General features: G+C 41.0%; 1 protein-coding gene across 1 annotated transcript in view; it reads right to left on the bottom strand.

The window, feature by feature from the left end:
• Window positions 1-14,038, bottom strand: part of si:ch73-21k16.1 (phosphatidate phosphatase LPIN1) — a 49,431-nt gene extending 35,393 nt beyond the window's left edge. Inside the window, 3 exon segments of the mRNA XM_036581097.1 lie at window positions 13,093-13,155; window positions 13,157-13,318; window positions 13,876-14,038. Of these exon segments, the coding sequence (XP_036436990.1) occupies window positions 13,093-13,155; window positions 13,157-13,201 (108 nt within the window). The 5' untranslated portion in view covers window positions 13,202-13,318; window positions 13,876-14,038.
• Between the last annotated feature and the right edge of the window lie 1,688 nt (window positions 14,039-15,726).

Genomic DNA, 15,726 nt, shown 5'->3' with positions numbered 1-15,726 from the left:
ACGGAGCGTTTCGCACCAAAAAAGTCTGAATGAGCTTCGTTGACATGTTAACCGTTTAATCATGCAAGAAATCTGAAAAATAGGCGGAGATCCCCTCGAACCTATTACTTCAGCACGTACAAACTTTCATGCTGGGGCTTCTGCATGTCAGGATCTGTCCCGGTCCAGACTAATGACAGGCTGATGACTCATCAGTACTGAGCCTGATATCAACACAGGGGATGCTCGCCGCTGCAAACGGTGAAATAAAATCAGAGTAAACGTTGGATGTGACAGTCGGTTCTGTCTGAGGAGATGAATGACACTTTCATTTTCTGAAGGGAAATGCCCAAAGGCAGATACACTTGGCTGTCAGCCACAGTTTCACCGCTTATTTAGCGTAGCTAACGTTAAGTTACAACTCTGTTTACATTTACCGAGCTAACATGCTAAAATATCGTTAGGCTCGTCAACCGAACAGCCCCAAAACAACCTAACAAGCGAATGTTAGACCACCTCTTACCTCTCCAGGCTACCACGTCAGCTTCCTTACATCGAGAAGTCGGTGAAACCCACTCTTCACCCTGTCTGTCCGTCAGACGGTCATAATGAGGTTATATTTCTGTCCGTTTATGTTTTTAATGCAGAACTCAGCGCTGTCCGCCGTTACGCCTTTTACTTAAAGCGACGTGCAGTTGCCAGGTTACATCCCTCTCTCTCTCTCTCTCTCTCTCTCTCTCTCACAAGCCCAAAGCTTTCGCCGGTGACGTTAGAGCCAAAAGAGCCACCGCCGTCAGCCAATCAGATGCCCGTATGCAAATTTGCCTCCTCAGTCACCGACAGGGGAATTCCACCAATTTTTCAACATTTCTAAATAATTCGTTCCTTGGGATGTAAACAGAGTCATTCAGAGTGGTTTGATGTGAAGTTGTTCATTTTAAAGAAACTGAAATCGCACGTTATTTACCGTTTAGTGTTCTATTTAGGGTGTCGGACATTTTTTGTGTTGCTCGACAAATCAGCGGCTCATTGTAGACTCAGGTTGCTTTACAGTGGTGATAGGAACCAGGGGTCAGCATGACTACAACACAAATATAGCCATTTTATTTACTGTCCAAAACCACCAGTGAACCCACACGTGTCTTCTGAGTTTTATATGGACTGTTGACGATGGTAAACAGTGTAAATGTGAAATAATACTTTTTTTTTGGAGGACTATTTTGCCTCACAACGCCCTGCATGTACCCCTCCACCATAAATGGACCACCATAAATGGATTAAACTACATTTTAAGACAAAACTTTATCACAAAACTGTCATACAACAATGTGTCACACATCAGGCAGCGTTTTCATAACTATTTCATGTAATAACTTTCTGTCAGGGAGCTTTTAGTGGACGTCTGGTTCCTATCACCACCACTGTGAACAATTCTGACTCTGTAAGAACACCAAACCACTCTGAATAACTTTGTTTACGTCTTGACAATTTAATTAAGCAGACTTTTTGAAGTATCGGCGAAGCTCCCCTTGAAGTTTCAGCATGTTGAGGATTAATAATGAGCACATTTATCACATGTATTACTAATGTTGTCTGGTTTCGATGCGTTTCTAGGCCTCACAGAGAGTCAGCAGAGGTAACATGATCACGCGCGTTGTTTAAACCTCGTTGATGAGGTGACCGAGCCGACCAATAGCAGCGCTGCATTTTCTGACATGCGATGTATGAGTTGTTTGCTTTCTGCCCGCCCGTTTTCCGGCCAGCCCCGCCTCCCTGCGCTACGATTGGCTATCGTTGTCGACTGCTTGCGCTACGATTGGCTGGCACGTAATCCTTGTAGCAGTCTGGCAAGCGGTTTGTCGGAATACGGGTAGGGAAACAATAACACGTACTGGAAAAATGCAGTGGAAATGCCAAGATTACAGCCAGCCGGGCTCTTTAGTAACTACTCTTACAGTAGCCCTCAAGCGAATGATTCTTTAGGTCATGGATTAAGCCTAGACTAAAGTGAAATGTTAAGATTTGCTATTAAAAAGCCTTAGTCTAGGCTTAAGCTTATTCTGAATCTTTGTATGTGTATGATAAATTTAAATTGACGAATGACCTCGGACAGATATACTTGAGTACCACATTCAATAACCCTGCTAAAAAAACAAACGTATTCCATTTCCAGCTGGTTTATGCTGGTCTAAAGCTGGTCTGGTGCTGGTTTAGCTGGTCAGCCAGCATGGTCAACATACCAGCATCCAAAACACAACATATGCTAGTTTTGCTCCTGACCAGCCTGTTTTTTTTTCTAGCAGTGAAGAGCTCAAAATCACACAGCTAGACCCAAAGACTTTTGATTAAAGGGGAGCTCCACCAGTTTTTCAAAAATATCTGCATATTTCAATGATTGAGATGCAATCAAACTCATTCGGAGTTGTTGGATGTGAAATGAGGAATTGAAGAGAAATAACTCAGCAGCTGACTCAGATGTCTTTACAGTGGTGGTGATAGGAACCAGGCGTAACCATGACCACAACACAAATATAGCCATTTTCTTTACTATCCAAAACCACCAGTGAATCTACATGTGTCTTCTGAGTTTTTATATGGATGTTGATGATGGTAAAATAGTGATAAATTATTTAAAAACATTTTCTATGTGGATTACTTGCCATAGAATACCCTGTGTGTACCTCTCAGCTGTAAATGGACTTCAAATATAAATGTTTTAGACCAAACTATCGTTAAAAATAATAAATAATGTCTCAGGCATCAGACATTAAATTCTTCGGATGTCCGGTTCCTATTATCACTGTTAGACTCCGACAGACTCTGAATGACTGGTTTAATTATGTAAAATTGATGGAATTGCCCTCTAAGTGGACGATGAGAGCACCATACTGAAGTGGAAAGATGACAGATCATGACACGAGTGGACATCAGTGTTGACAAACTGTATGTCAACATACCGGATAAGAGCCTCTCGACTATGTACGATGGGACTATGTGTAATTGTGTGGAAATAAAAGGGAAGCTTGTCTGGGAAAAGTGCCAATTATGCGGATGGTGAATATATCAGCATGGCTCAGCCATACCAGAGACAGACAGAGAGAAGCAGAGCGAAAGGAAGAAGTAAAGAGAGCAGGAAAAGAGAAGTCATATTGCTGTGGTTTTGAGCTATGCAGGTTGGGCCACGTTACACCACACTCACGTGCCGCCCCGCTCGAGCCCCAGACGCTGGCGGAGGCCAGTATAATCACTCAGGATTGGTCCGGCTGCCAGAAACCTCCACCAGTCTCCATGCACCACCACTCAGATTTACGTCTGCTGCCGTCATTGATTCTTTCAGAGCTGGATGTCTACTATACAATGAAAACAAACTGGATAAAGTTTCCCACAGATTTTAGTGCACTACAAAAGTACAGAACAAATGGACCCTCAATTACTTTTATCTACATTGATGCACTATACAACACTAATATATGGAATAAGAATAGTCCCTAATGACTATTCCCTACATTGGAGCACTATGGAACACCATTATAGGGAATATAAATGGTCCCTAATCACTATTTCCTACATTAGAGCATTATAGAACACTATTTTCAGGAACACCAATGGTCCCTCAATCACTATTCCCTACATTAGAGCACTATGGAACATTATTATAGGGAACACCAATGGTCCCTCAATCACTATTCCCTACATTAGAGCACTATGGAACGTTATTATAGGCAACACCAATGGTCCCTCAATCACTATTATGTACATTAGAGCACTATGGACCATAATTATAGGGAACACCAATGGTCCCTCAATCACTATTCCCTACATTAGAGCACTACGGAACATTATTTTAGGGAACACCAATGGCCCCTCAATCACTATTCTGTACATTAGAGCACTATGGAACATTATTATGAGGAACACCAATGGTCCCTCAATCACTATTCCACTATATTGGAACACTATTATAGGGAACACCAATGATCCTTTAATCACTATTCCCTACATTGGAGCACTATGAAACATTATTATAGGGAACACCAATGGTCCCTCAATCACTATTCCCTACATTAGAGCACTATGGAACATTATTATAGGGAACACCAATGGTCCCTTAATCACTATTCCCTACATTAGAGCACTATGGAACATTATTATAGGGAACACCAATGGTCCCTCAATCACTATTCCGTACATTAGAGCACTATGGAACATTATTATAGGGAACACCAATGGTCCCTCAATCACTATTCCCTACACTGGAGTACTATATAACACTGCTACATAGCCTAGAAATAATCCCTAATCACCTGTGCGTACCTAGCTTGAACCATAAAACTGGAATCTTCAGTACTGGACTGATGGCCCATAGAAAAGGACAGTTACAGTTTCCTGGTGCCAAAGAGTTCATAACTTTGTTATGAAGACGACGTGACGTAAACGTAACCTGTTATACACTCTTGCAAAAGGGGTCTTGTAGTCGTACCATAGAATAATTGCTTTAATGCATCTTAAATTTAATCATATTGTTTATTGTTCAGCCCTACGATGGACTGGCGACCTGTCCAGGGTGTTTCCTGCCTTCCGCCCAACGACCGCCGGCACAGGCTCCAGCTCCCTCCGTGACCCAGAAGGATAAGTGGCTTAGAAAATGTGTGTATTTATTGTCAAGATGTAATTACTTTTAAAGGTTAAATAAAAGTCAATGCAATATACAGTCTGTAATTCTCCTAGATTACCTGTCTCAGGTGTTTTGGGAGCTGGAGTAGAGGAAAAATGTGGACTGGAATCCTGAACTGGCCATTTCTAGAGTTAGTATAATGCAGAATATCAATATCTTTCCTCTTATGTCATCACATGGCACGTTTCACATACTTATCTCCTGTCATTTTGTACACTTCAGCTGGGAAAAGGACGTTTTCTACCTTGTAAACAGAGATGTTTGTGGACCAAAACTTGAGGAACTGGTTTGAGCTCCATGCATTTACTGTCACAATAGTGCTTACATGTTACACATGCACAAACACGAGTGCACAAACACACACAGACACATCCTACCACGAATTTCCCTGTATTTGCAGCTTCCTGTTTTTATAGTGTGTTGTTTGCTGTGTCAGTATTAAGTAGCAAAAGGAAAAGTTTAAGCCGACTAATAGTTTTGTACTAGGAAGTTGTCAGAGTGTGTGTGTGTGTGTGTGCGTGTGTGTGTGTGTGTGCGTGTGCGTGTGTGTGTGTGTGTGTGTGTGCGTGATAGAGTGCTAAATCAATGTTAAAGTGTCATCATTAAGCTCACTCACACACACTCTTAAAAAAGGTGGTTCTTCAAGGGTTCTTTAGTAAAGAAAATGGTTCTATATAGATCCATGAACTCTCAAAGAACCATTTACATGACTAAAGGGTTCTTGGCATCATGAAAGAGCTCTTCAGATATACGGGGAACATGCTGTAGATGGTTCTATACAGAACCTTTTAGAAAAGTGTTCTATATAGGACCCAAAATGGTTCTGCTATTGTTATGATACAAGCTTGTAAGAATAGAAGAACCCTTTTTAGTGCTACATAGAACCCTTTTCAAAAAGGTTCTATATAGAACCACCTATAACACTCTCCAACAATCTGAAGAACGCTTTCACAATGCAGACAACCCTTTAGTCAATCAAAGGGTTCTTTGAGTGTTCATGGATCTGTGTAGAACCATGTTCTTTACAAAAGACACCTTGAAGATCTTTTTTAAGATTGTACACTCTTTGCATGGTGAAATGGTTCTTCTGATTGATGGAGAATGTGTTGTATGTTGAAACCTTTTTAGCGCTATAAAGAACCCTTTTCAAAAAGGTTCTACATGGAACCATATCGCTGTTGTTGGAAAAAAACCTCATATGTCCATTTTTTACATTTTTCAGTTTTTGACATAATTTGAAAATACATGTTGCTCTTTACTGTGTATAAAAATTTCACGATGAATCGTCTAAAATGAACGACCCAAAATGACTTAGAAAAACGTCTGGTTCCATTGACTTACATTAAAAGTGTAGTATGTTTTTTCCATCTCCTGTAAAGTTCTCATTTTGGAGATACGAGGTTTTCTTCCAACAACAGTGATATACAACACATTCTCCATCAAACATCTCACCATGCAAAGCACTATTTAAGCATGCAAATAGTTGTTTGAGTGCTTATGGTTCTATGGAACCACTGTCTTTACTAAAGAACCCTTGAAGAACCATCTTTTTTTTACAGTGTAGAGCAGATTCTGCACTTTTCTACTACACATCTATTTATGGCTCTAACAGGATGAGCTCTTTCAAACCTGAAAGCCTCAACTACACCGTCTCTGTACGCTGGCTTTTCTTTATTTCTGGACTTATCAGCAGTTTCTATAAAAAGACACTCTCTCTCTCACACACACACACACACACACACACACACAAGGAATCTGTTCTGCAGTCGTAGCCTCTGCAGCACCTGCCTGCATGTTTAATTAGGATGTTACATGATCACTGAGACCAGCAGAGAGAAACTCTGCTCCAGTTACAGAGAGAGAGAGAGAGAGAGAGAGAGAGAGAGGGATCTGGTCAATAGTTCAGCAATTTCCCCCACTACCCCAAATGTAGTCAATCAGCTAAGGCATGTTTGGTGTCTGAAGTTTACTTCTTATAGCCAGAAACATACCGAGCTCAATAACGCAAATCCAGATGACCACTCACAGTCAGCATTAGTGTAAACACAGTGGGCCTCATTCACCAAGCGCTCTTATGAAAAAGAGTCTTCTTATAACCCACTTACACAGCTTTCACGAATACTCTGACATTCACCAGTGTTTTCTTATTTGGGATCTTCTCCTTAGGACCTTTCTCAAGAACAAATTAAAGAAAAAAACTTCGGAGGACATTGAGCGTGTTTACATGCACTTAATAATAACTGCAGAAAATCTGATTTTGTCAGTAATTTATTCATCACGTTTATATGCACTTGAGTAATCAGATAATAGGGAAACTCTGGGTCTACATGAGTCAGACAGTAATGAGATTTCTGCTTTACAACCAGCCAATAAACTCACAGAAGAAGATGTGATGTAAACGTAATGTAAAACTCAAACTTAATGTTTTTTTTTAAAACATTGCACCAATTTTACCTGAAAATCTGAGCATACATCATGTAGAAAATGAAGAATATTTAAATCCTTAATTTCATCAAGCATGTATTTGGTTTCAGCATGACTCCAGAAGTGTTTTGCTGCGTTTTGCGGTGACACTTTCCAGTACTGCAGTCTGTTTTTGCACATGCTCAGACTGAGAAATCCAAAAGAAATCAGAGTTTTTCACTGAGAAATCTGATTACTGAGCTAAAATCCTGCTCTCTTTATCAGATTTCTTAATCAGATTTCTTATTCGGAGTGCGCTGTTTACATGACCATTTGAATAATCAGATAATCCAATTATGATTGGATTATTGAGTGCATGTAAACACACTCACTGGTGAATGAGGCCCCGTGTTTTTTAATGTTTATACAATTTGTCCCGAATTAAGTCATTGCCAGTTCCGCATGATAGCTAAGTCTCCCCCTAGTGACGCAACGTCTCCAAGCTGGGAGGGTGAAGGCCAGCACACACCTCCCCTGAGACAAGTGAAGCCCCGCAATTAGAGGTCTGCAATACCGCGGATTCCCACAGGTCCCGACATAATATCTTGCTCGCAGGAGCGGGCGGGAATCAGACCCCTTCAGGCGGGTGCAGGCATGAAGAGAAATCCCGCAAATGAATGAATAGCCTAAATAAAGTTCAGTGATCACTAAAACATATATAAATAATATAACAATAAACAGTCTTTCTCAAGCGAACGAACATGTGAACAACATGCAAATTCTCATTGGTCTGATTCACACATACTGCGTCTGTGTGCTGTGAGCGACGCAGAACGTCTTGTTTTTCATTTCGCCGCCCATGTTAAGTTGTCAGTGCTTTCACACTGAAGCACTGCGGTTTTTAAAGAATAGACTTGGGGCAGATTGTTTCCTTACGCCGCCTGAATAAGCCATTAAAATCAATGAACATTAAACAGAAAACCTTAGAAAAACTTAAAAAGGTGATTTTTTTATGTAATTCATGCTGAAATACTAGTTAAACATTCCCTGCTGCAGACAGATTTCCCGGTTGGTCTGGCTTGAAAATTTACTGAATCAGAAGTCAGAATGCTGTCCAGAATAAACAAATATACTGTGTACATTTATAAATGATATTTTTGCTGAGCAGGGTGACTAAAGTGACCATTCATCCATCTGAAACAGGAATTTCTGTATAGGTTTCTTACTGCTCTGCAGCTCAACGGTGTATGTATGAAAGGCCAGTGCGTCCGAGCTGTAGCGCTCACGCTGCCGCATCACTCAGGCTATGCAGAGGCAGCATGTGTGAATCAGACGTTAGAGAGAGGGCAGACCCTTCAGTCTGATGGCCACAGCTGCCCAGCAAAACACCAAAAATAACTGCTCTGTGGTTTAATTCCTGCTGTGTGTTTGTGATTAGACTGTGTCAGATATCGGATGTGCTCAGGACTGCGCAGGTGGGAGCGGGTCAAAACGTTTCGATTGCGGGAGGGAGCAGGAGAAATGATTCCGATTTTTTGCGGGAGCGGGATGAAATCTCACGGGAGCGGGTGGGAGCGGGATGAAAAAATAGTCCTGAGCAGACCTCAACTCCCCACTGCATCACTTCAAACTGCCCCCAACACATCATCATCATCACTGGACGGCTCAAACAGAAGGTGACTGGACTAAAGTTTACTGGCCGTACACTTTTAAAAAAGATGGTTCTTCGAGGGTAAAGTTTAATAAAGAGGTTTCAGGCTTAGTGAAGAAAATGTTCCTATATAACTATGAACACTCAAAGAACCCTTTGCAGGATTAAATGGTTCTTTGTATGGTGAAATGGTTCTTCTGATTGATGGAGAATGTGTTGTATATGGTTCCATCTTGAACTTTTTTGAAGAGGGTTCTTTATAGCACTAAAAAGGGTTCTGATATTGTTACGATCTTGCCATCATAACAATATCACAACCCTTTTTGGTGCTGTATAGAACCATCTACAGCAATCTGGATTTCCATTTGACCATGCAAAGAACCCAAATGATATTCTCCACATCATGGAATCGTTCTTCAGATTGATGGAGAATGTGCTATAGACGGTTCTAAATAGAACCTTTTTGAAAATGGTTCTATATGCCACCCTTTTGGGTGCTATATAGAACACCTTTCCAAAAGGTTCTATGTAGAACCGTCTCTAGCACATTCATGCACATTTTTCATCAATCCGAAGAGCCCTTTCACGATGCAAAGGACCCTTCAATCATGGCAAGGGTTATTTGAGGTTCATGGTTCTATATAGAACTATTTTTTTCACGAAAGAACTTGTGAAGAACCATCATTTTTAAGAGTGTACAAAACAGCTTGATCACTGTTACTGTTACTGTTGTGCCCCTCACTGCAAGGCTCAGAATGCAGCTCAAGTTAGATGGTTTTTATTGCCATTCCTAAATATAACTTGTTTACATTGGAATGAAATTTCATTCTTCAGGCCTCTTGGTTGCGCTTGTGGTGTGTTGTGAATTATGTCATCACAATAAAGCTAATGCTGGCTTTACACTGTGAACAATGCTCATCTTCAATGCTCATTTTGCGTTGCTCTCAGGCATGAGACTCGTCAAGGTTGCCCCCTTTCTCCTCTCTTGCTTGTGTTAGCATTCTAAACTGTCGTCATCACACCATCTTCGCAATCTTTCACAGATATTTCCAAACATAGAAGACCGGACTCCTAACCAGCGAGCCGATTGGCTCTTTTTCTTTCCCTTTAAACAGATGCCATGTTGAGCGTTACGAGTTTTCCCATTGATTTTGTGCCAGTGAGCCCTTAACGTCTCTGGATTTACATAGTTATATAGTTTATATAGTTAAAAAATGATGGACAGTAGCTACTCTACCGTACGTCCCTATTTGTTATAATTGTGTAAATTATATATTTTTTTTTTCAAGTTAAACTAAAACTTTATAAATAAATGCAGCTGGTTTGGCCAGTGAACCAGTACCTGAAGCACTGCCTGAAAACAACACCTCAAATTACAGTCTTTCACCCCCAGCCTCTCACTCTGCCCCTCTCAGAGTCCTCAGGTCTGGACATTCAGAAGCCAGATATTTGTGTTGGCTTCAGCGGCCTGATTCTCATCCAGTCAGAAAGCTGCAAGTGAGATCATGAGTTGTTCCTGGCTGCTGATTGGCTAGTTTAAAAACAGCTGAAACATGGGAAAAATACAGCTGGACCAGACTGGCAAAAGAGGACAAAGGGACTTAGGGTAAAACAGGCCAGTTTGTAGCTCTGCAGTGACCTGCACACTCCTTGGACTCATAAGCAAATATTAAAATTTGAACATTTTTGAAAAAATACTGCTGTTTGCTTGTTCGGATACCAATGTGCAGTGCTGAGTCACTGCTGTTGTGTAATATTGGCTTATGTTGATATCAGGGCAACTTTTAATGGTGATAGCGCCACCTGCTTGTCTCAGGCTACACTTTTTCAACAATGGACATCAGTCAGTCAGTCAGTCAGTGACTCAGACATCGTTGTCAGTCTAGCAGCTATGCTTTTATTTCAGTGCTTCTTTACCCACCGCTGCACAGCACAGTCTGGATAGTAAGCAAGCTTCCCACTTTAAAGGCCATCAGTCTTGAAAAGAACCCAAAGACGTGCTCAGCTCACACACACACAGCTGCTCAATCATATAAACCCAAGCCATGTGAGTTACACCTTTAAAGAAATACTTCACTGGAAAATCAAATTTACACCGTTCGCTGTCTGAGGTTATTGTGGTTTGCAAGTAACAGAAGCTTATATTCTACCAGTTAACATCATGCAAACTGACTGCTTGCCACTGCTGGTCCACCCTCGGACTGCCCAGATTATTGTCCTGCATATAAGCTCTAACCAGATTTTAATCTCTTCAAAGAGATTTTAGATGCTCAGAGACTTTTATTTTAGAAAATAAACTTACACAAATTTTACAAACAACCTAGAGAAAAAAAAATGACTAGGCCTGATATAAAATGGCACTGTAGAAAGTGTTGTTGCTAAAGATGTGCTAGATTAAAATGATTTACTAATCAGAGTATAACTAAAGAAAGGAAGGAAGGAAAAATCAGTCAATTGGACTGTGAGTGGAAAATGAGTGATGATAAGTGGACTTCTGTCTAATACTCTGCTTAACCGCCAGCGGACCGCCTGGAAAACGCTGAGCAAAACGCCAGTGGACCGCCGGCTTTGCCATTAGCGGGCCGACAGTGGACCACTGTCCTCTTGCTATCAGGGACACGTCAAAGTATACGTCATCAGTGCTGCAAAACTAGGCACCAAAAGTACTTTACTGGAGCAGCAGGACCGTCGTATCCACCATGGTTTCATTTTGTTTTTCAGTTTTCCATTATTTAAGTTTTAAATAGCTACTGAGCTGCGCTGACACTTGTGAATCCGAGTAAATGCACAATATTTATACTTAGCTAACCCGCCTAGAAAAGCTAGCATTTATCAGCATAGCTGGTCACCAGCAAAGCCAGCATGTGCTGTGCTTTGGACACTGGTATGCTGGTCAACCAGCGTAATCAAGCTGGGTGACCATCTAACCCAGTACCAGGCTGTTTTTTTTTTCAGCAGGTAGTGGTGAAGTTAGTTAACATTAGCCTAGTTGACGCTAGCTAGCTATCTAATAGCGTCCTAGCACACCCTGTACCAACATAAAGCATGGAGTACCCAAGTGAATTCATGAACCTTTTATTTTTTTGTCATATATGTCATTATGTAGCAGCATTTCATGTAGAAACTTTCCTCTTGTAGGCACCATTCTTCTTTGTACGTAAGTATCACTGCTAAGATCATGCTAATTTCAGCTGGCTATGGGATTCTGTCTCTATGGGATTTGTAATGTCATGTTAGCGCCAAGCTAAATGGGGTGTATATTCACTTTCGCTCATTGAGTTTAACACCACACAGCTCAAGCTTGAAGTAACAAACTCAATGCATGTTACATATTTTTACTTTGTATATTGCAGTTTTAGTGAAAACCTAAGCTTAAAGATTATCTGAAGAGTCCGTTAGCCTATTTGCTTTTGAAAGAACAGCTGTTTGTATTTTTAAAAATCTGAAATTAAATAACAGCTACTTTGTTAGAATATTTGACTCTTTGAAATGTATTTAAAATGCAATTAAACAGCAATTTTAAAACTGCTGTTTGAGCCTTTTTCATTTTCTAATATGTGTATATCATATTCAGAAAAGAGGATATTATTGATTACAGTAATATACCACTCTCAGTTTGTAGTCTTGTAAGAAATACTGCATTTAATACAGTACAATATGTCATTACTGTAAAGAGACATTATAGTATGAGTCCTGAAATTACAGTAACTACCTGGCAACTCTGCAGCCTGTAGGTTGCTGTAAATTTCCAGAACTATTTTTACGTACCTTCATACACTCTGGGCTGATTAAAGCGTCCAAGCCAAGCTTGTCCACTTGTATTATAATGGGGAAAAGAGTAAACAAAAGTAAAATGGAAATAACTTACTTTTGTTGATGTGCTTTTTATGTGGGAAAAGTATGATTGGATCTCAGTTGGTCACACTGGGGATGCGTTTCAGTAAAACGTGTAAATGGAATCTGGGAAAGTTAATCCAGATACGATCTGGACACAAAACACATGTCAATGGGAAATGTAAACAGGCTCTGAAGGAGAGGTTAGGTATGATAGGTAGTCTTGCTTATGTGGTTTCTGAGACTGTATAACAGGCTGTAATCTGTAGGTCTAAACATGCATGAAAGTACATTCCACAGTTAAAAATAGTAGCAGTAGTGATGTAACACAACTTCGGATATCAGGCATTTCTTTGCTGACAGACCACTTTTAGGGTTAAACCATGTAAATTTTATTTTTCGCCATACTTTAAAATCCAGCCGCACATGCTGGTATTACTGAAGCTTCATGCAGGACGTGCGAAACACTCGGGCCCTGGTGCCAGGCAAACACACAGGTTCTGCGACAGGCCAGCCTCATGGCAGCGGAGCCAGATAAACAGAACTTTACCCAGGACCAGCTGGAGTCAATGGCATGTGGGTCGTTCTGGAAGTCCTCCGGGCACTCGAGCGAGGGTCACCATCCGCCTCTCATGCTCATTCTCACTCTCCTCCATCATAAACAACAGAGATTCACACTCAGCCTGCGGCGGCTGAGGCTGGACTTGTTGTTGTTTTGTGGTCACTGGTTCAAGACGCGTTGCCAAATCCTCTCTATTCCATTTGTCTGCTAGATACTAGTCCATGAGTCCAATAGAGAGAAAGAAAGAAAGAAAGAAAGAAAGATGAATATGCAAAGAGAGACAGAACTAGATCTAATAGAGTGAGACAAAAAAGAAATAAAGAAAGAGAGAAAGGAATGGAGATGGAGATGCACAGATAAAAAAGAAAGAAAGAAAGATGGAGATGCACAGATAAGAAAGAAAGAAAGAAAGAAAGAAAGAAAGAAACGAAACAAACAAACAAACAAACGAAAGAAAGAAACAAAAGAAAGAAAGAAAGATGGAGATCTAATAGAGTGAGTGAAAAGAAGCTGGGGATGAACAGAGAAAGAGAAATATCTAGATCAATACAGAGAAAAAAGAAAAAAGATGGAGAGAGATGCACAGACAGTCAGAGTCAGTTAGGAGAGAAAGATGTAGAGAGAGAGAGATAGAGAATGAGAGAGAGAGATACAGAGAGAGAGAGAGAGCTGTCTTGTTGTCTCTCCTTCCAGCGTCTGTCTGTGTGTCTGAGTTGCTGCTCTGTGCTGCTGAAGGACGGAGACTGAGGGGCAGAAAGCATCTATATTTACCTCCACAGTAACCTGGCCGTGTATGCGGTAACCGGAGAGGCTCTGGGTCTCGGCGTGTCTCCTCTGACAGAACTGCTGACTTCTCAAGCATCTGATTCACAGTCAGGACCATGATGTCCTCCTACGACAGCGACAACAATCTCCCCGTCCAGCAACACGCAGTCCCCCTCACACCAACCTCGCAGACGCATTCTTGGAGAGGCTGTGAGTGTGTGAAGGGCTCCATACGTAATCAGACACTCGCACACACAGATGGGTCCATTACCTCCCCAACTGTAGGGTCCTGTCTCAGTGCTTTCTTAAACATGCCCTCACCGACTGAAGCTCACGTCTCTGTAGTGATGCACGACTCCGGCCTCCTGTTTCAACACCAGTTATGACATCTCCTCGTCCACTTGGCCTCGTTGGGAATTTCCCAAATACCATCTTAAGGGCCTTTTCATTTACAACTCCATTTCCAAAAAAGTTGGGACGCTGTGCAAAATGTAAATAAAATCAAAATGCGCTGATGTGCAAATCATTTAAACCCTATATTTAATTGAAAATAATACAAAGACAACTTATCCAATCTCAAAACTGAGAAACTGTATTTTTTTTTTTTAATATTAGCCCATTTTAAATTTGATGTCTTTCAGAAGTAAAGATGAGGAGTTCACCGCTTTGTGAAAGACTGCATGATCAAATAGTGCAGCAATTCAAGAATTACGTTTCTCAACGTAAAATAACAAAGAAATCTCTGTATGCAAGGGACAAGGCTGAAAACCAGTATTTGCTGTCCGTGATCTTTGGACCCTCAGGCAGCACTGCATTAATAACAGACATGATTCTGTAGTGGAAATCACTGCATGGGCTCAGGGACACTTCTGAAGACCACTGTCTGTGAAAACAGTTAAAACTCTAAAAAAGCAAGGAAGAAACCGTAAATACACAGGATTCAGAAATGCTGCCACCTTCTCTGGGCCTGGGCTCATTTAAAATGGACTGAGGGGAAGTGGAAAAGTGTCCTGTGGTCCAATGAATCCGCATTTGAAATTCTTTTTGGAAATCATGGACACTGTGTCCTCCAGGCTAAAGACCACTCAGCTTATTATTAGTGCACAGTTCAAAAGCCAGTCTTCATGATGGTATGGAGGGCATTAGTGCACATGGCATGGGGGACGAGCACATCTTGAAGGCATCATTAATGCTGAATGATATATACATGTTTTGGCAACATATGCTGCCATCCAGACGATGTCTGCTGAAAAAAATTCCATGCTCGTCTAATCTGGTTAATGCTGGCCTGATGCTGGTCTGGTGCTGGTTTAGCTGGTCACTCAGCATTGTCAAACTGGTTGACCAACACACTACCATCTAAAACACAACATATGCTGGTTTTCCTGGTGATCAGCCTAACAACGTCCACCGCTTCTGACTAGCACACCAACATATCGCTGCTGTCAGAACACAACCTTGTATCTCCACATGGTAATTTTGCAGGAGAAGCAAAAAACATACTGTACTTTTAATGTATGTCAATGGAACCAGACTTTTTTCCATGTCATTTTGGGCCGTTTCTTTTGATTCATTCATTATGAAATTTACATACAATGTCAAGAGCAGCAGACATTTTCAAAACATGTCAAAAGCTGGAAAACAATGAAGATACAAGGTTTGGTTCCGACAGCAGCGAGATGCTGGATTTGCTGGTGACCAATAATGCTAGTTTATGCTAGTTTTTCTAGCACTGACGTTTGTGCCCAGATAAAGCAATTTTTCACAAATTTTATGTATATTACATCCAAACCTCGAGGAGAAGTTGGATCCACATCCAGCTCCTCCTGTGTCATGTTTTCATCAGTCTACATCACG

Source organism: Colossoma macropomum, unplaced genomic scaffold (assembly GCF_904425465.1).
Source record: "Colossoma macropomum unplaced genomic scaffold, Colossoma_macropomum, whole genome shotgun sequence".
NCBI classification, from domain to species: domain Eukaryota; kingdom Metazoa; phylum Chordata; class Actinopteri; order Characiformes; family Serrasalmidae; genus Colossoma; species Colossoma macropomum.
This window is presented reverse-complemented; position numbering and strand designations above follow the sequence as displayed.